At 42.4% G+C, this 20,695-nt stretch overlaps 1 protein-coding gene and 1 long non-coding RNA gene across 2 annotated transcripts in view; both read right to left on the bottom strand.

The window, feature by feature from the left end:
• The window catches only part of LOC126028500 (zinc finger protein 658B-like), a 49,819-nt gene that overhangs the window by 11,198 nt on the left and 17,926 nt on the right, over nucleotides 1-20,695 (bottom strand). The window contains exons 3-6 of the mRNA XM_049787467.1: nucleotides 14,542-16,108; nucleotides 8,521-8,574; nucleotides 4,826-4,942; nucleotides 4,226-4,472 (exon numbers count right to left, since the gene is read on the bottom strand). Coding sequence (XP_049643424.1) covers nucleotides 4,226-4,472; nucleotides 4,826-4,942; nucleotides 8,521-8,574; nucleotides 14,542-15,766 — 1,643 coding nt within the window. The 5' untranslated portion in view covers nucleotides 15,767-16,108. The remainder of the gene's footprint in view (nucleotides 1-4,225; nucleotides 4,473-4,825; nucleotides 4,943-8,520; nucleotides 8,575-14,541; nucleotides 16,109-20,695) is intronic.
• On the bottom strand, nucleotides 10,064-11,480 carry LOC126027703 (uncharacterized). The gene is made up of 2 exons (XR_007502311.1): nucleotides 11,359-11,480; nucleotides 10,064-10,777 (listed from the first exon to the last, which is right to left on the bottom strand). It is a non-coding gene; the product is annotated as an uncharacterized LOC126027703 (long non-coding RNA).

Raw genomic sequence — 20,695 nt, 5'->3', positions numbered from 1 at the left:
GAACATCTAAAAAACTATGAAAATTATAACATACAGAGGCCAGTGAGGTGGCACTAGAGGTAAGGTGTCTGCCTTGCAAGCGCTAACCAAGGAAGGACCGCGGTTCGATCCCCCGGCGTCCCATATGGTCTCCCCAAGCCAGGGGCAATTTCTGAGCGCTTAGCTAGGAGTAACCCCTGAGCATCAAATGGGTGTGGCCGAAAAAAACAAACAAACAGAAATTATAACATATATTGAGGTCAAAGTGATAGCACAGTGGGTACAGAGTTTGCCTTGCACATGGCCAGCCCAGGTTCAATGCTCAGTATTCCTTGTGGTTCCCCCAAATATATAATATATAGGAAGATAAAAACAGAAATACTTAAGTTAGCAAACATAATCTGAAATAGCTATAACTAAAGTGTTCATTATGGGGGGCAGACAATAGCACAGTGGGTAGAGCATTTGTCTTGCACATGCCTAACCCAGGTTTGATCCCGGGCATCCTATATGGTCCCCCGAGCCTGCCAGGAGTAATTCTTGAGGGCAGAACTAGGGGTAACCCCTGAGCATTCTGAGTGTGGCACAAAATCCAAATAAATAATTAAATAAATAAAATAAAATGTTCATGATGAGGCTGGAGAGACAGTACATACAGTGTGGGTGGGGAAGTGGCTGGCCTGGTCTGAATCTCTGACATACCATAGGGGCCCTCCAAGCCCAACAGGAATAATTCCTGAACCAAAAGTAACACCTGAGCCTTGGTTCATCCTAGGTCAGAGAATGCAAGGCAAATGCCCTACAACTTGCACCACTGCTCCAGCCCCGACTTTTAATTTTCTTTTCTTCTGCAGTTCTCTGGATATTTTTGGCTATTGATTTGTCTTTGAATTTAGTAATCCTCTTGTCTGGTCTTATGTTAAAACCATGCAGCGACTTCCTAATTCCCAAATTCGTTAAATCTATGTAGTCTGTTGTGTGTGTCTGTGTTAGACCTCAACAGTGCTTAGGGGATACTCCCTTCGTGATTCTGGGTCCCTACTTCTGGTGGTAGAGGAGGGGACCATGTAGTACCAGGGATTGAGCCTAGGATGTGAACTTGATCCTGCCATTTTTTTTTCTTTTGGGGGGCTTGATTTTTGGGCCATACCTGGTGATGCTCAGGGGTTACTCCTGGCACTGCATTCAGAAGTTACTGCTGACAGGCTCAGGGGACCATATGGGATGCTGGGAATCGAACTCAGGTCGGTCACATGCAAGGCAAAAAATCTTCTGGTGTCCCATATGGTCCCCCCAAGCCAGGAGCGATTTCTGAGTGCATAGCCAGGAGTAACCCCTGAGCATCACTGGGTGTGACTCAAAAACCAAAAAAAGGGGCCGGGCGGTGGCGCTGGAGGTAAGGTGCCTGCCTTGCCTGCGCTAGCCTAGGACGGACCGCGGTTCGATCCCCCGGCGTCCCATATGGTCCCCCAAGAAGCCAGGAGCAACTTCTGAGCGCATAGCCAGGAGTAACCCCTGAGCGTCACAGGGTGTGACCCAAAAACCAAAAAAAAAAAAAAAAAAAAAAAAAAAAAAAAACCAAAAAAAAAAAAAAATGAGTATGGGAGGGGGGCTGGAGTGATAGCGCAGCAGTAGGGCATTTGCCTTGCACACGGCTGCCCAGGATGAACCTGGGTTCGATCTCCAACGTCCCATCTGGTGGTCCCCCAAGCCAGGAGCAATTTCTGAGCACATAGCGAGAAGTAACCCCTGAGCGTCACTGGGTATGCCCAAAAACAAAACAAAACAAAACAAAAAAAGTGAGTTTAATAGTAACTATTACAGTTCCATACACCAAGCATGAAGTGAAGCCACAGAAAAGAAAAATTAATACTGAATAGAGATTAACTAGTAAGAAGCCCCCCCAAAACTTCGAGAAGCTCAACAAATCTGAATAATAAAAGAAAACCAAAACAATGCAAAACAAAAGCAAAACCACAACCACATCACAGGTATATCGTAGAAAATAAAAAAAAAGGGGGGGGAATGTTCAAAGTACCTAGAGGATAAAAAGAATTGCTAGTGTACTTAAAAGACAAACACTAATAAAAAAGATAAATAAATAAAAGCTCAAATGAAAAAAGATTTATAGCAGATACTAGCCATTAAAAAAGGAATGAATAGGGCCCGGAGAGATAGTACAGTGGCGTTTGCCTTGCAAGCAGCCAATCCAGGACCAAAGGTGGTTGGTTCGAATCCCGGTGTCCCATATGGTCCCCCGTGCCTGCCAGGAGCTATTTCTGAGCAGACAGCTAGGAGTAACCCCTGAGCATCGCCGGGTGTGGCCCAAAAAAACAAAAAAAAAACAAAAACAGAAACAAAAAAAAAAAAAAAAGGAATGAATAGAGGCCGGAGAGATAGCATGAGGTAAGGCATTTGCCTTGCATGCAGAAGGATGGTGGTTCAAATCCCGACATCCCATATGGTCCACGGAGCCTGACAGGAGCAATTTCTGAATGTAGAGCCAGGAGTAAGCCCTGAACGGTACCGGGTGTGACCCAAAAACAAAAACAAAAACAAAAAAAACACAAAACAAAACAAAAAAAAAAGTGAATACTAATAGTTTTAAGCTGTGAAAGGTTAGATGTAGAAAATTCCTCTAAAAATAAAAAAGGGGGGGAGGGGACAGAACAGAAGCTAGGGCTCTTGCTTTGCACATTGACAACTTGAGTTCAATCCATGGCACTGCATATGGTCCTCCATGGCCAACTAGGAATGGTCCCTGAGCATAGTGGACAGAGCCAGTTAAACCTGAGTACCACTGGGTGTGGCCCAAAACCAAAAATAAGAAAATATTAAAAAAAGGGGGGGGGGAAGAGCCTCTGATATTTATGTGATGGTGGAGATGCAGTATTAAAAACATTACTGTGTGCCTCCCAGTTAGAGGGGGAAATAAGGGAGGCACCAAAACCAAACAGGTGCAAGACTACTAAGTAGTAGGCTAGGTACAGAGGGGACCACATATTCTAGCAGCCCTGGGGGTGAGGGAAGAGGATATGGGCGGTAGGACAAAAACGGAGGTGTAGGGAGGACAATTTGGTGATGGGAATCCCCCCTGATTTTATATAAATATGTACCTAAAATATTGTTGTCAACAATATGTAAGCCACTATGATCAAAATAAAAATTAAATAAAAAAATTACTGTCACCAGGTAACCTCGACCACAAAAAGAAGAAAGTATGAATTCTAAGGGGTTCAGTTCATAAAGTAAAATAAAACAAATAACAAGTGCAAAAAATATTAGTAGTAGTATACTTCAAAAGAAGAATCCACGGGGCCGGAGAGATAGCATGGAGGTAAGGCGTTTGCCTTTCATGCAGGAGGTCATCAGTTCGAATCCCGGCGTCCCATATGGTCCCCCGTGCCTGCCAGGAGCAATTTCTGAGCATGGAGCCAGGAATAACACCCTGAGCACTGCCGGGTGTGACCCAAAAACCACAAAAAAAAAAAAAAAAAGAAGAAGAAAAATCCACTATAACAAAGAAACCGAAGACAATATAAAAGATACTTGTATATTGTACAGATAATCCTAAATTCTCTAAAGCAAATAAATAAAGAAAAACATGTTTAGTGGCATTCATACAAAACGAGGCGAGAGCTCTCGTATAATGAGTATGAATGAGAAAAAGCCTCATTCTCCAAATTCACAAACATGATCACACAACTAGTACCGGGACCACACAGCTAGAGAGTCAACTAGGAGAAAAAGTTCACCGGGACACACATCACACGCTTACATGGACAGTCACTACCTTTGCCAGTCCAGCAAGCTCCGCACAAGATGCACAGGGTCGCACAATCCTAACAAGACTTTCACAGGGAAAGCCAGAGATGGTCACACAATCCTCGGGGACCAACGCCATTCCAGCTAGAGTCACAAGCTCGGCACACAATACATGCAGCACGTGGTCGCATTTACACACAACACACATACAACACACAAGCTCTGCACACAATGCATGCAGCACGTGGTCTCATTTACACAAAACACACAGACAACACAACACACAACACAAAGCTCTGCACACAATGCATGCAGTACGTCGTTGCATTTACACACAACACACAAAAGTTCTGCACACAATGCATGCAGCAAATGGTCCCATTTACACACACCCATGCCATATGAGAATGTTACACACACACACACACACACACACACACACACACACACACACACACACACACACACACCCCTCTCTCACCTTTGACCTTCCCTGACCACCGAACCAACAACTGCCAGGCAACAGTTGCCAGTGGCCCGTGCTTCCAGGCTCCCGCCTGCGCGTGACTTTAAGTGAATTCTCGCGAGAATCGAGTTCTCGGCGAGGTGTCCTCTGGGAAATGTAGTTCGAAGCCTGGAACTTGGAAGGTTTTGTTTGTGATTCTTCCCAGCATTGTGCCTAAGGCTGTGCGGGTCACTCTTCAGTCTTTGATCAGGCTGGCTAGGTTCTTAGTGCAAAGGAGATGTGGCCCTTGAATTTCTGAGAACCAAAGTGAAGACTAACGTTAGAGAGGCCTACAAGGGAGATCTTGAATTAGATCTGCTAGAGGCCCATTCATGCATCAGTGTCTATATCAGGAGTCTTTTGGACCTTCACAGAAGAGGAAGGAATCTTAAGTTGGATGTGTTGTCCCTAGGCCCCTCTCCCTTTATATGAACAGGAATGACATGATGACTGTTTGGAACCAGTAAAAGCTGTGAAGTTAAGGTTTGGAAGGGTCAGGGCTATGAATACAACCTTTTGAGCTGAGTGAACAAAGGAGGTAAGGATTTAGTTTCTGTAGTTTCACCCTACAGATACTGTCCTGGGCACAACAAACTGGTCTGTGAGTAAAATGGAGTCTTGGAGGTCCTCCTTGGTGGACTCTACTCTGGCCTATGATTTTGAGGTCATGATGAATAACCAGATGACTGGAGTCTGGGAGAAGAGTTGCAGGATTTAAGTTGTGCAGGATTTTATTTTGTGATCAGCAGAATGAGATCTGCTTAGTGTTTGCTAATTCTGCTATGTGAAAGCCAGTGACGTGCTTTCATGTATAAAACCTCTAGAGCTGGGTGTGGAGCAAATACAGTCCATGGTTGTCTCGGAGTAATAATAAAAAGCCTCTTTCAGAATGAAGCTATTGCTGGTAAGCCTCAGAGACAGGGACTCAATAACAGCTAGAATCCTCTCATCTGGAAAAGAAATTGTTTGGTTGCATAATTGTTGCAATCTATTTTGGATTATTTTTTTGTTTTTGTTTTAAAAATTGGCTTAGGGGGGCCCGGAGAGATAGCACAGCGGCTTTGCCTTGCAAGCAGCCAATACAGGACCAAAGGTGGTTGGTTCAAATCCCGGCGTCCCATATGGTCCCCCGTGCCTGCCAGGAGCTATTTCTGAGCAGACAGCCAGGAGTAACCCCTGAGCACCGCCAGGTGTGGCCCAAAAACCAAAAAAAAAAAAAAAAATTGGCTTAGGGGCCAGAGAGATAGCATGGAGGTAAGGCATTTTTGCCTTGCGTGCAGGACGGTGGTTCAAATCCCAGCATCCCATATGGTCCCGTGAGCTTGTCAGAAGCTATTTCTGAGCGTAGAGCCAGGAGTAACCCCCCTGAGCACTGCCGGGTGTGACTCAAAAACTAAAAAAATAAAAATAAATTTAAAAAAAATTGGCTTATATTGGCCACAGTGATAGTACAGTGGTAGGACACTTGCCTTCCATGTAACTGAAATGAATATGATTCCCAGCTCCCAAGCCTGCCAGGAGTGACCCCTGAGTGCAAAGCAAGAGTAAGTTCTGGGACTGGTTCCACTCCTGGAATCCCATATCGTTCCCTAGAGGCAGGAGTAACCAGAGCACTGCTCCTGAGCTCTGCCAGAAGTATTCCTGAGCGTAGAGGCAGGAGTAACCCCTGAGAACTGCCAGGTGTAGCCCAGAAACAACAACAACAAAAAACAAAAACAAAAACAAAAAAAGCTCTGAGCCCTGCCAGGAATGACCCAAAAACCAAAAGGAAAAAAAATTTGGTTTATAGCCTTTCACTATGTAATAACCACATGGCAAAACTGTATTGTATTCATCTTACCACTTAAAAGTTAAACAGCAGCAATATATGTATCTGTGGTTTATAAATGCATGTTTTTTCCCTTTAAGCACTATGAGATAAGCCTAGAATTTATTATACTTAATATTGGCAGATTTTTTAAAAAGATTTTTGTATATAATGGCCACACCACATTTTTTTTTTTTTGCTCGGTTTTATTTTATGGGGGGATACCTAAAGGTATTCAGGAGTTACTCGTGGCTCTGCACTCAGAAAGTATGCCTGGTGATGCTTGGAGGAACCATATGGGATGCCAGGAGTCAAATCCGAGTCAGCTGCGTGCAATGCGAATGTCCTACCTGCTCCAGTCCCCCCCCCACTTCTTTGCTCAAAATGATTTAAAAAAAATTACAATGGATCAACAATAGAAAAAGGCACTGAAGAGATAGGACAGGAAGTAAGACTCCTGCATGTTTCATGTTTCCACCTTGACTGACTCTAGTTCAACCTCTGACACCAGAGTTAAGGTTCTCTGAACACTGCCAGGGAGTCATTTCTAAGTACAGGAGTAGTAATAGCCTCCCTGAATATCACAGAATGTGACCCAACGATCCCACCACCACCCAAAATCTGATTATGTAGTGAAATAAATTATGTCTCTGGGTCAAGATCCAGGTTTGGTGTTAATAATCGTAGGCAATTCTTCAGTAACATAATTGAAATAAAGGCTTGATTTTGTGGGAGAGGTCAGTGGGACAATACGTTTTTTTTTTTTTTGTTTTGTTTTGTTTTTTTTTGTTTTCTCTTTGGGCCCGTGATGCTTAGGGGTTACTCCTGGCTATGCATTCAGAAATCGCTCCTGGCTTTGGGGACCATATGGGATGCCAGGGAATCAAACCGCGGTTCATCCTAGGCTAGCATGTGCAAGGCAAACTCCCTACCACTTGTGCCACTGCTCTGGCCCCAAGCACTTTTGAGGTTCTTTTTGGGGCGGTCACATCCAACTGTGCTCAGGAATTACTCCTGGCTCTACATTCAGAAATCGCTCCTGGCAGGCTCGGGGGACCATATGGGATGCCGGGATTTGAACCACCGTCCTTCTGCATGCAAGGCAAACGCCTTACCTCCATGTTATCTCTCCGGCCCCATTTTTGAGGGTTTGTTTTGGTTTTGGTTTTTAGGCCACACCCGGCAGTGCTCAAGGGTTACTCCTGGCTGTCTGCTCAGAAATAGCTCCTGGCAGGCACTGGGGGACCATATGGGACACAGGGATTCGAACCAACCACCTTTGGTCCTGGATCGGCTGCTTGCAAGGCAAACGCCGTTGTGATTTCTCCGAGCCCATTTTTGAGGGTTTTTAAAGCATTTGCTAACTCTTCCTCCCAATTTAAATATTAAAGGGTCAGGACTATTAAGATCCTCAAATAGGGAGGGGCCTAGCAAGAATTTTATCTGGTGGACTCAAAAAAGCCTACCAGGGGACCTGAGGGATAGCACAGCATTTAGGGAGTTTGCCTTGCACAGCCGACCCGGGTTGGATCCAGCATCCCATACGGCTCTTTGAGCCTGCCAGAAGTGACTTATGAGTGCAGAGCTAGGAAGTAATCCCTGAACACCACCGGATATGCCTCCCAACAAAGAATACTGTTTCCCATGCCAGAAACAGTAGTGGGTTAGACACTTGCCTATCATGGTGCTGATTCAGGTTAGATACCCGACATATATATAGTTTGATATTAGTACAGGAAGCTTTGAATGCAGCCAAGTGAAAGGTTTTCCATGTCCTGCCAGGGCAATGCCTGTATAGTCTCAGAGCTCTATTTGTCTAGAAAAGCATTTGGGCTTAAACAGTACTTCAACAGGTAGGGCACTTGCCTTATATGTGGCCAAGGCAGACCAGGGCTTGATCACTAGCATCCCATATGGTCCTCCAAATGAAGAATGGAGTAAGCCCTAAGCATTGCTGAAGATCAGAAATCAGGACTGAGAATTGTTTGTTGGGATTTGGGGTTCAGCAAGTACTCCAGTCTTTTTGGGTTTTTGTGCCACACCCAGCAGCACTCAGAAATCACTCCTGGCAGGCTCAGGGGACCATAGGGATGCCAAGAATCAAACCTGGGTTCACCCCAGGTCGACTTCATGCAAGGCAAACATCCTACTGCTGTGCTATATCACTCCAGCACCAGGAATAAGAATTGTTCATCCTAGTCAACACATCTATCATACCGTGGATATATTATTTCTTTTTCTTAAGATTTTACTTAAGAAAAAAAAAGAATATTTGAAAGTAATACAGGGAAGCTCCCAGATTATGAGCTTGGTTTTCTAAATTTCTCAGCGATTAATTCATCCCATTGTCACAGCAGGCTCAGAACTTACACCTGGCTCTGTAGAGCCTAGGGGTCCATATTGGGTGCCAGGGATTCAACCCAGATCAGCTACATGCAAGTCAACTGCCTTACCTGTCACCTACATAAATACTCAAGCTGCTTCTGAGACGACTGGGTCATCTCCTCAGGACTAGGATCTGCAAGTGGGAGGAGGCAAGAGTTGTAATACCCTAACATTTTAATTTGGGGGAGGCAGATGTGGGTGTATTGGGATGATCCACAGAGCAGTTTGTATTCTATCACTGAGCTAAATCTTATCCCCAGGATGGCTTTTTCTTGACTTGCTTTTTGTCAAAGCCTTTATTATTTAGAAGTACTCTCTAGTTCAAGTCCTCTTTATTGGGGAGAAGACAATTAAGTCAACTTATTAGAGGTCAACCTCAGTAACTTGTTTTCCACCTCCTTCCTATTTCAACTATTCTTCTGAGCACTTTGGGACGTGGTGCTGGAAGCTCCCAGGACTGCCTAGGTCTTATGGGTAATCCACAGCTCTGAAGGGTCCTTGCATTGAACTGGCCCAGTTGGCCATGAATTGCTGGTGGACAACTCCCCAAAATAAAATAAATGAAGACGCTGGAGCTTAGGAATCATTCACAAAATACAAGTCACAGAATTTGTCAGCAGTGTTGGAAATACGCTCTTCTAATTAAAAACACCTTTATTCAGAATTAAGTGACTGGGGTAGAATTAATTAGAAAAGGGGTTGGTTGTGTTACCATGGCTATTATAATAAAACAACATATGCGGGTAGCTTAAACAACAGACATTTATTTCTCAGTGATGGAGGTGGGGAAGTCCTAAGAGCAACAAAGTAGGTCAATTTGTGAAGATCCACTTCTTGTTGGTACTCAGCTACTTTTATACAGTGCTCCCATAGGTTTTCTGCTGTTCTTCCACCTGAACCAATCTCTCCTCATCATGTAAGGACACTATTCTAAGGAGTGCCCCACCCTCAGTGAAACCTAATTACTTCCCTGTGACCATCACCTCCAAATACCATTACACTATGAATTAGGCTTTCAATATATGAATTTGGGGGGGAATATCGATTCACTGGGGGGCATTTGGCTCTTCACTCAGGACTTAACTCCTGGCTGTATTCGGAGAACGATATGGAATGTTGGGAACTGAACCCAGGTCAGCTGCATGCAAGGTAAGCACCCAACCCACTGTACTCTCTCTCCAGTCCTATATTTAGTATTTAATAGAGAAGTTTCTTATTCTCCAATAAGCCTTTCTTCAATATATAATTTTAAGTAGGGAGGTTCTCAAATTCCTCCTCTTAGACTATGTAGGCTTTAATTGTGATAAGAGATAAATCACAATTGAAGGAGCCGGAGAGATAGCATGGAGGTAAGGCGTTTGCCTTTCAGGCAGTAGGTCATCGGTTCGAATCCTGGCATCCCATATGGTCCTCTGTGCCTACCAGGCGATTTCTGAGCAGAGAGCCAGGAGTAACCCCTGAGTGCTGCCGGGTGACCCAAAAACCAAAACCAAAAACAACAACAACAAAAAAAAAATCACAAGTGAAACAAATGCAAAGGCTAACTTTCAGGTCAGTCTGAAAGACCGACTATCATAAGTGTCATTTCCCCCAAAATAAATATATTTAATGCAATTTCAATCAGTATGCCAAACAGCTGTTGTTATAATTTGAGAAAACTATCTTCATTAATATAGGAAAAAAAACCATTAACTTAGCCAACAGGACTGTGAAAAACAGTGTGAACTGCTCTATTATGCACTATCAAATATCATAAGGCTAATGTTACGTTGTTTTCAATTAAGACATTAGTACAGGAATAGAAAAATAGGTTAGTGAAACAAATACAGAAAGGTCACGTTTATAAATAAAAAATACAAGCCCAATCCAGCGGAATGAGAAAAGGATCTTATATAAAGGATTACAGAGCAAAATTTCAGTTGAGGAAGAAAGGGCACCAACAAAGGTGTAAGAACTGACCTTCCCACTGGTCTGTGTCCGGCAACAGTTCAGATCTATCTACCAATTTCCTTAAAAAAAAAAAAAAAAAAAGTACCACTGTAATGTTCTTGTTTGTAGACTCTGTGATGAAGTCCTGGGAAAACAAGGTGATGGCTTTCTGTGTGCTTAGATAAGAATCAGTCTTAGGGCTCAGTGTACCCCCTGTATGACAGTGGTGCAAATGAAGACAGTGGTAGCTTGCTGGGAAGTGTCATCGAATAATGTGAATTCTGCTCGTGCCCCTGAGATCCTGGGCAACACTGAGATCCTGCAATGCGGTCACTTGGCAGTTGCAGGATTGTCAAAGCCTGTTCCAGTTTTGACATGTTGGGCTGGACAATTCAAATCAACGATTGCTGCCGGTAGACAAAGCGGTGTCAGAGCTACTGGACAAATGGATTATTTTAACAAATTATTTGTACAACCAGAAACCCATTTCAAAGAAAATACAGTGAACTCCTATTTTATGCGACATGTAGAATAAAATTATAGATTAAATATTTACATATGGAAAAAAAAAGAAAGTAAACTTGCATAAAACCTAATGACATTACATTATAGTAACTGAAACTTTAAACAGATCCCTAAATTTAGAAGAAAAGAAATATACTTAATTAGAAATGTAAGCATTTTTATGGAAAACACTTTACGACAAAAATTAAAATCCTAAGGTCTAATAAAATTTTCAAAATGGATGAAAAGAGATTTAAAAAAATATCCTATTGGAAATGGGCTAACAGCATGAAAATTTACAAAGCAAATTTAGGAGCAGGTAAGGTTTATATTCCTCAGACAAGCGTGAAGTTTAGTAAAAAACAAAAAACAAAAAACCTCATCTGTAGACTTGCAGAGGAAAACTGTCCTTCTGGAAGTTAACAGTATCCATGGGGGGAAAAAAAAGAGCTTTTATGTCTATTTTGATCTAGCAATCTCTCACCTTGATCTACCCTGTAAAGAACACCTGAAATGGAACACCATCTGTAAGGAATGGTGGTATAGTTTGAGGTGGGTAGGAGTATGAATACATCATCAGCACACAATACCTGGAATTCTGTGTACTGACTGACTGTATTTATTGTAGTCATTGGGGCTCTGTACTGACTGGCTTACTGTATACCCCGTGGTTATTCATCTTACTTTGGTCTGAGTTAAGAGTTCCTCGTTCGGGCCGATGAGGTGGCGCTAGAGGTAAGGTGTCTGCCTTGCAAGCGCTAGCCAAGGAAGGACCGTGGTTTGATCCTCCGGCGTCCCATATAGTCCTCCCAAGCCAGGGGCAATTTCTGAGCGCTTAGCCAGGAGTAACCCCTGAGCATCAAACGGGTGTGGCCCCAAAAACCAAAAAAAAAAAAAGAGTTCCTCGTTCCACTGATAAAGCCAAGCCAAAGCTTTCTTTATTAGGGCACAATAAGAGGGTATGCTTGGGGCCGGAGATCTAGCATGGAGGTAAGGCGTTTGCCTTTCATGCAGGAGGTCATGGTTGTCCTGGCGTCCTATATGGTCCCGTGCCTGCCAGGAGCAATTTCTGAGCCTGGAGCCAGGAATAACCCCTGAGCACTGCCGGGTATGACCCAAAAATCACACACACAAAAAAGGTATGCTTAATGAGCAAGGAAAACACAGGCTAATTTAAAAACTTCTAAGTGCTATTTGGGTACATTTTTTTTTTTTTCAGAACATCACTGAAGCAGGAAAGGGCTGGAATTCCTTCTAATAACTGAAGCCCATTCTGTTTCATTGATTTGCTTCATGGTGCAATGCTTTGTTGTTCAAGTCTGAGCATATACAAAGTTGTTTCTCAACAACTGAACATTTTGCCACTTTTCCCCCAAATTAAAAGCAGTATAATTTATTATAAATTTATAACGCATTATAAATTTATAATAAATTAAAAACAGTAGCTATTAATATAGCTACTCATCTCACAATTTTGAGGTTAAAATAATTAGTATACTAGAGAGGCCTGGGTCACAACTCAACAAGCTGACTGCAGGCACCAAAAATTCTAGCATGTTTCTGGTCCCAAAAATTTTTTGTTTTAAAGATTTCCTTTACATAAAAGAATGCAGCATAGGTCTAATTCCTCTTGACACCAAAGACACAAAAGAAATATGAGGACTGTGTCTGGCATGATAGAGAATATTTTTATTCTTTTTTGGGGGAAGGGGTTGGGTCACACCTGGTGATGCTCAGGATTTACTCCTAGCACTAAACACAAGAATTACGTACACGGTGGGCTCAGAAGACCATATGGGATCCCAGGGATTGAACCCAGAGGACACATGCAAAAGCATCCTATTTACTGTATTACGCTTCAGCCCCCAGAGAATATTTTTACTTAAGGTTAAAACTGAAGCTGATTTCCAAGTTTGTTTTACTCAGTGACCTTTATAAAAGAGCTGGATAGTGCGCTGGAGCACTTGCTTGCATGCAGCAGGCCTGGGTTTGAACTCTTGGTACAGCATGGTCCCTGGACACACTCTAGTAGTGTTCAGGGGCTCTATGCTCAAGAGTGATCCCTGATGGTACTTGGGAGGACAGACTAGAACCCAAGTCAGCTGCTTGAAAGGCAAATGCCTTTCTCCCTGTACTACTTCTCTGGCCCTCATCTTAAAAATATCTTAATTTGCAACTGGGTATATGGAACTATTAAAATTTAATTTATATAAAAATATTCTACCAAATCTGTGCAAGAACTATTAAATATAATCCTTTGATATATGATCCAAACTATAGTAGGGTAATGAGATAGCTTCTGAGTGAAAGTGAAGACCACACACAGATTGGTGATAGGTAAGAATAAATGTAAACAATTAAGCGACCATCCAAGATACAACCTTCTTACAAATTTTCTAGTAGCTATCAATTTAAAAATGCTTCAATCAGCATATGAATAGGAATTATAAGATGTATCTCATATATACCTTACCTGCCCCTAATTTTCAGACCTTAACAGAAATAGCACAAGCAATAGAATAAATACATCAATTGCCCCAACTGAGAATTAACTAACATTTTCTCATATTTATTTGGAATCTATTATTTAGACACAGAATGGAATTAGCCTTTAGCTATCATTTTTGGTCCTGTTTCTGATCCATTTCTTCTTTTCCCCTTTGGAGGCAACCCACGTTTGGGAACTAACAGGTCTCTCCAATTTATTTTTCAGTTTCACACATTTTTTGTTCGTAATGTTTAATAACCACCAGTGTTGGTTAGCACTTAAATTCATAATATCTTTCTTTAGTCTATGTTAGGCCTGTTAATATAGATTAATGTCTTAAATAACTGCTAGAGAATATTTTACTGTGTAACATCACGTTTATCCCACCAATTTCATAAGGAACAGACTTTTGTTTCTAATTTTTTGATAACATATTCATGCTGCGATAAACAAAAAGTTACATGACTAGCTGGACACACGTCATTTACTTGATTTCATATGGACACACACATATATGTATGGTTATTCTGGACTATTTTAGCAATCTTTCCCTAAGATTTAAAAACATTCTTTTATAAAATTGCTGTTTCACTTTTCTGTCTTCTAGTCTTCAATACTTTTCTTTGAATTTCATAATAAATATTTTAAGATGGCAACAAAAATCTAATACTTTTTCATATGAGGCCAAGTACTGTACCCTGAGACCCCCCCCTTTGAATTACCCAGGATTTTCCTCTTTTGGATACTATCTCTTATCACCATTTCCCCATAAGGCATGCATATTCTGAATATAAGATTCTGTCATAATCTTCTTTATAACTGCATCAAAAGTAAATAATTGGTGGTTATATCTGAGGCAAACATAACAAAAACTGGCAATCTTGTCTCCTAACTATACATCTTCATACCTGTCATATCTTTTGGTCTTAGTATATCAAGTAGAGACTCTCTAGAACCATTTAAGTTTGTATCCATGACTGGATTATTCCTTCAAAGAAAATGCTTCTAAAAAGATAGCATCAACAATGACTATGGTGGGTGTATAGATTTTTACAATACTAATATACTCGATATTCCAGGGTTTCCCATTCATATTACTTTACTATAAAATGAATATTCGGATACATTTCATGAACTCTGTGGCAGGTGTTCTTATATTCAAGGCATTTATAGAACTTTAATGAGTATGAATTCTCTGGTGCCGAATGTGATGGGATTTCTGGCTAAAAGCTTTCCCACACTCACTGCACTGATACGGTTTTTCTCCGGTATGAATTCTCATATGTAGAGCCAGAGTTGAGAATTGAGAGAAGGCTTTTCCACATTCATTACAGCCATAGGGCTTTTCACCTGTGTGGCTTCGCATGTGCACAGTGAGCGAGGAGCTTTGACAGAAGGCTTTTCCACAAATTTTGCATTCATACGGCTTGTCACCTGTATGAATTCGTACATGGACGATAAGCGATGTGATTCGAGAGAAGGCTTTTCCACATTTATTGCATTCATAAGGTTTCTCTCCTGTATGAATATTGTGATGTTTAATGAGGTATTGCTTCTGCCTAAATATTGTCCCACATTCATTACATTTATAGGGCTTCTCTCCAATATGAATCTTCTCATGCTCGGTGAGGTTGGACTTGCCACTGAAGGCTTTCCCACACTCCTTACAAACAAAGGGCTTCTCTCCCGTGTGACTTCGCTGGTGCCTGATGAGACTTGACTTTTGAATGAAGGCTTTCCCACAGCCTTTACATTCATAAGGCTTCTCTCCCGTATGTATTCTTTGATGGATAATGAGGTTCTCCTTCTGACTAAAGGCTTTCCCACACTCGTTACATTTAAAAGGTTTCTTTCCACTGTGGATATTCTGATGCTTAATGAGGTATTGCTTCTGGGTGAAGGCTCGGCCACATTGATTACATTCAAATGGTTTCTCTCCTGTGTGAATCTTTTCATGCTCGCTAAGATAGGATTTGCCGTTAAAGGATTTCCCACATTCTTTACAAGAATAGGGTTTGTTTCCGGGGTGGTTCCTCTGGTGTTTGGTGAGACTTGGATTCTGAATAGAAATGCTGTCACATTCCTCCGTCTGATGGTTTTGGTGAAAAATCAGGTTTCCCCTCTGGCTGAAGATTTTCCCACATTTATGACATCTATAGGATTTCTTTACTGCATGGCTTTTCAAATGCACATTAAGGGATGAAATACGAGAGAAGACTTTGCCACATTCAGTGCACTGATGGGACTTCTCTGCGGCATGCATATTCTCATGCTCTGTGAGGTCCTGTTTCAGGCTAAAGGTAATTCCACATTCATTACATTCGTAAGGTTTCTCTCTGGTATGCACTTGATCATGCTGAAGGAGATCAGAGTCAGTCTGAAGGCTTTCCAACATTGTTCTCATAAATAGACTTGCTCCAACGAGAATTTCTTAGTATCTCTTAATGTGTGACATGGAAGCTCTACCACAGTCAATATAATCATATGGTTTTTCACCAAGAGTAATGACCAAATCTCTAATGATGGTGAATTTATGATGAAAGTCCTTTCGCCATTATCTTGATATTAGATAATAAAATGAGACGATATATAGCTTCCTTATTATATTAAAAAGCTCTTCCTTATGAATTATATTTCAAATTCTGTGAACATTAGTCCTTAGTTTTATTTTCAGAGAAGGATGAGCCTTAATAATCAAAAATCTTGCAGGTCGTCTTTATAAATTTATAAATTTCCCAGGTCTTTTCTAAAGGAGGACAAAAAAATATCATTGGAAAGAGTTAATAATTGAAATAGTACCTGGCACATAGCAAACATCAAATTAAGTTGCCATCATCATCAACACCATGAACACAAACTTCTCTACTATTAGTAAAATTGCAGAGATATGACATCATAAAATACATAACAAGTTCATACATAATTGACCATATTGGCATAGGTACGTATACTCTTTGAATATAAAAGAGAACGGAATTAAAAACATTCACAGGGCCAGAGAGATAGCATGGAGGTAAGGCGTTTGCCTTTCATGCAGGAAGTCATCAGTTCGAATCCCGGCATCCCATATGGTCCCCCATGCCTGCCAGGAGCAATTTCTGAGCCTGGAGCCAGGAATAACCCCTGAGCACTGCCGGGTGTGACCCAAAAACCACACACACACAAAAAAAAATCACAGGTGGGGGCTGGAAAGACAGTCTAGTGGTAGGGTGTTTGCTTTGCACATGGCCAACCCAGAAGACGGTGGTTCAATTCCTGGCATCCCATATGGTCCCCCGAGCCTGCCAGGAGTGATTTCTGAGTGCAGAGCCAGGAGTAATCCCTGAGTGCCACCAGGTGTGACCCAAAAACCAAAAAAACAAACAAAGACCCTGAGTTCTAACCAGGCACCACATGACTCCCCAGGTACTGCCAGCATGGCCCTGAGCACCTCTTGTGGAGTACCCACTACTACAACAACAGAACCTAAAGAACAGAAAAGGCTGAGGAGAATCTTACTGATGAAATTTTGGAAGGAAAACAAAGATTGTAAGGGGTGGTTTTTTAAAAATTTGTAAGCAAGCTTTTAAAGGTGTGAGAAAGCAAGTGAAAATGGGCAGTAGGGCTCATAAATGATTAAAACAGAGCTCTGACATGCCCAACCAGAGAAAATAGGAATTTATTATACAAAGTAATACCAAGAGGCTCTATATTTAGTGCTGGCAGGCAGGCAAAGTGACAAAAGATTAAAAAGATGAAAGAAATCAGTTTTTTTCTTTTTCTTTTTCTTTTTTTGTTTTTGGGTCACACCCGGCGGTGCTCAGGGGTTACTCCTGGCTGTCTGCTCAGAAATAGCTCCTGGCAGGTACAAGGGACCATATGGGACACCGGGATTCGAACCAACCACCTTTGGTCCTGGATTGGCTGCTTGCAAGGCAAACGCCACTGTGCTATCTCTCCGGGCCCAGTTTTTTTCTTTTTTAATTTTTGGATCATACAAGGCATATTCAGGGACTATATAGGATGCTGGGGATCAACCTGGGTTAACCACATGCAAGGCAAGAGCCCTACCTCCTATATTATCTCTCCTACCCTGGGAGTCAGAGTTTCTAAACAGAATAGGGCCCCAGGCTCATTCCACTGTTGCACACAAGAGATTCAGGTGTTGGACTGAATGAGGCTGGAGCCATAGTGCAGTTGTCAGCATTTGCCTTGCACATGGCTGACCCAGGACAGGTCTCGGTTCCATCCCTGGCATCCCATATGGTTCTCATATGATTCTGAGCACATAGCCAGGAGTAAGCCCTGAGCACCACTGGGTGTGACCCAAAACCAACCAACCAAACCAACAAAAACAATAAAAAAAAAACAAACAGGTGTGGGGTCGGAGAGATAGCACAGAAGTGAGGCATTTGCCTTGCACGTGACCAACCCAGAAGGGACCAGCATCCCATATGGTCCCCTAGCCTGCCAGAGGTGATTTCTGAGTGCAGAGCCAGGAGTAACCCCTGGACAGTGCTGGGTATGGCCCAAAAATCAACCAATCAAAATAAATAAATAAATAAATAAATAAAGTTTAAAAAAGTAAATCTATACACATATTTACACACATACCTATGTAATATATACACAGATATACACAATCACCACTTTGACATCTGACTGAATAATGCACAGTGAAATGATGATTTTGTGGGCCTGGAGAGATAGCACAGCGGCGTTTGCCTTGCAAGCAGCCGATCCAGGACCAAAGGTGGTTGGTTCGAATCCCGGTGTCCCATATGGTCCCCCGTGCCTGCCAGGAGCTATTTCTGAGCAGACAGCCAGGAGGAACCCCTGAGCACCGCCGGGTGTGGCCCAAAAAAAAAACAAACAAACAAACAAAAAAAAAAAGAAATGATGATTTTGTAAGTCTTACCTATGCAGAGATCATAAAAATCTTTCTGGTACTACATATTAATGTAGATCTAAAATTCACAAAACTCTGGGGCTGGAGTTATAGTACTACAGACGGGGCACTTATTTTGCACATACTCAATCTTGTTTTGGTTCCCAGAACCCCATCTAGACCCCTGAGCCCCATCAGTAGTAATCCAGTGTGGTCCCAAAACAACAAGCCAATTCTAAAAAAATCACCAAAAAATCATGGGAATTGGAGTGATAGTACAATGGGTGAGGCAGTTGCCTTGCACAAAGCCGACCTAAATTCAATCCCTAATATGACCCTTTGAGTCCACCAGGAGGGACTCCTTGTATAGACAAGAATAACCTCCGAGCATTGCCATTGAGGCCCCCCAAAACAAAATATAACATCACAAAGAATCTGATGGAAGTCCTAATATGAAAGTATTAAAATAAGGGGGGAGAGAAAAGGAATTTTGAGGGACCACACTTGGCAATCATGGAGTTACTTCTGGCTCTGAACTCAAAAAATTATTCCTGGCAGGCTTCGAGGACCATATGGGATGCTGAGGATTGAACCTGGGTTGGCCGCATGCAAGACAAATGGCCTGGACTCACTGTGCTATCACTCAACCCCAGAAAAAAAAATTTTTAGGACTATATCCCTTAAATTTTTGAGCACAGATGCAGGAGTAATTACCTGACTGCTACCGGTGTGGCCCCAGAACGATAGATAGATAGATAGATAGATAGATAGATAGATAGATAGATAGATAGATAGATAGACAGACAGACAGACAGACAGACAGACAGACAGACAGACAGACAGATAGACAGAAAAAGAGATAAGGGGGCAACGACAAGAACAAAGAAAAAGGGCCCGGAGAGATAGCACAGTGGCGTTTGCCTTGCAAGCAGCCGATCCAGGACCAAAGGTGGTTGGTTCGAATCCCGGTGTCCCATATGGTCCCCCGTGCCTGCCAGGAGCTATTTCTGAGCAGACAGCCAGGAGTAACCCCTGAGCAATGCCGGGTGTGGCCCAAAAACCAAAAAAAAAAAAAAAAAAAAAAGAACAAAGAAAAAATACATATAATACTAATTATATATAATTAGTTTCCTAGAAAATTGAAATATGAAAAAGGTTCTGTAAAGAAATGTCTGGCATATGGGGGCCAGAGAGATAGCATAGAGTTAAGGCATTTGCCTTGCATGCAGAAGGTCGGTAGTTCGAATTCCGGCATCCCATGTAGTCCCACGAGCCTGCCAGGAGCAATTTCTGAGCGTAGAGCCCGGAGTAACCCCTGAGTGCTGCTGGGTGTGAACCCAAACCCACCCCCCCAAAAAAAAGAAAAGAAATGTCTAGCATATGGTCTACCCTGGTTCATCACTGGCTTCACATATGGTTCCCTGAGCACCATCAGGAGTGATCCCTGAGCACAGGGACAGAGTTGCCCTGGAACAGCACCAGGTGTGGCCCAAATCCCACTCCACCCTCCCCAAATTCATTAAGTTGGAGAAACTCCAGGAAACCCCTCAGAATGAAAAAGGTAGAGCAGAAGGGGGAAAATGTTTTTTTGTTTGTTTTTGGACCACACCTGGTAACGCTCAGGGGTTATCCTGGCTATAAGCTCAGAAATTGCTCTGGCTTGGGGGTTCATATGGGACACCAGGAATCAAATCAAGGTCCATCCTAGGTCAGTCGCGTGCAAGGCAAATGCTCTACCACTGTGCCACTACTCCGGTGCCGGAAGGGGAAATTTTTTTTTTGGCTCTTTTGGGTCACCCACCAGCGCTCAAGGGTTACTCCTGGCTCTATGCTCAGAAAACGCTCCTGGCAGGCTTGGGGGACCACATGGGATGCCGGAATTCGAACCACCATCCTTCTGCATGCAAGGGAAATGCCTTACCTCCATGCTATCTCTCCAGCCCCAAGAAGGGGAATTTTTTTAAATTGTTTCTTGGACCACCACTTCTGACAGCGCTTAGATATGTGGTATCAGAATTGATCTGAACCAGCTCCATACAAGCAAGTGCCTTAAATCAATACTCACTCTCCAGTCTGGATAAAAAAATTACAAAAGGAGTAATGAGTAGTTCAAGGGTGACTGGCACCCAGAACAGAAGCACTGCTGGGTATAGCAGCACAGAATCCTGGTCCTATCTCAGGATTATGGCTCAGCAGTACAGCACGTGTCTTGCACAGAAGAGGTTCTGGTTTCCACTCTGGCATTGTAAAAGACATAACAACAACTAAAAAGCAGGAAAAAAAAATAATTAAGAAAATGGTAAGGAAAGTCATGGAGAGAAACTGAAAAAAGATATGATATGTATCCAAAAATATAAAGAACACTTAAAATTCAGGGCTGGAGCAGTGTCACAAGTGGTAGGGGGTTTGGCTTGCATGCGCTAACCTAGGAAGAATGGCAGTTTGATATGGTCACTCCAAGCCAGA

This window comes from Suncus etruscus, chromosome 14, assembly GCF_024139225.1.
Source record: "Suncus etruscus isolate mSunEtr1 chromosome 14, mSunEtr1.pri.cur, whole genome shotgun sequence".
Classification (NCBI taxonomy): Eukaryota; Metazoa; Chordata; class Mammalia; order Eulipotyphla; family Soricidae; genus Suncus; species Suncus etruscus.
The sequence above is the reverse complement of the archived record's forward strand: the minus strand, read 5'-3'. Positions and strand labels throughout refer to the sequence as shown.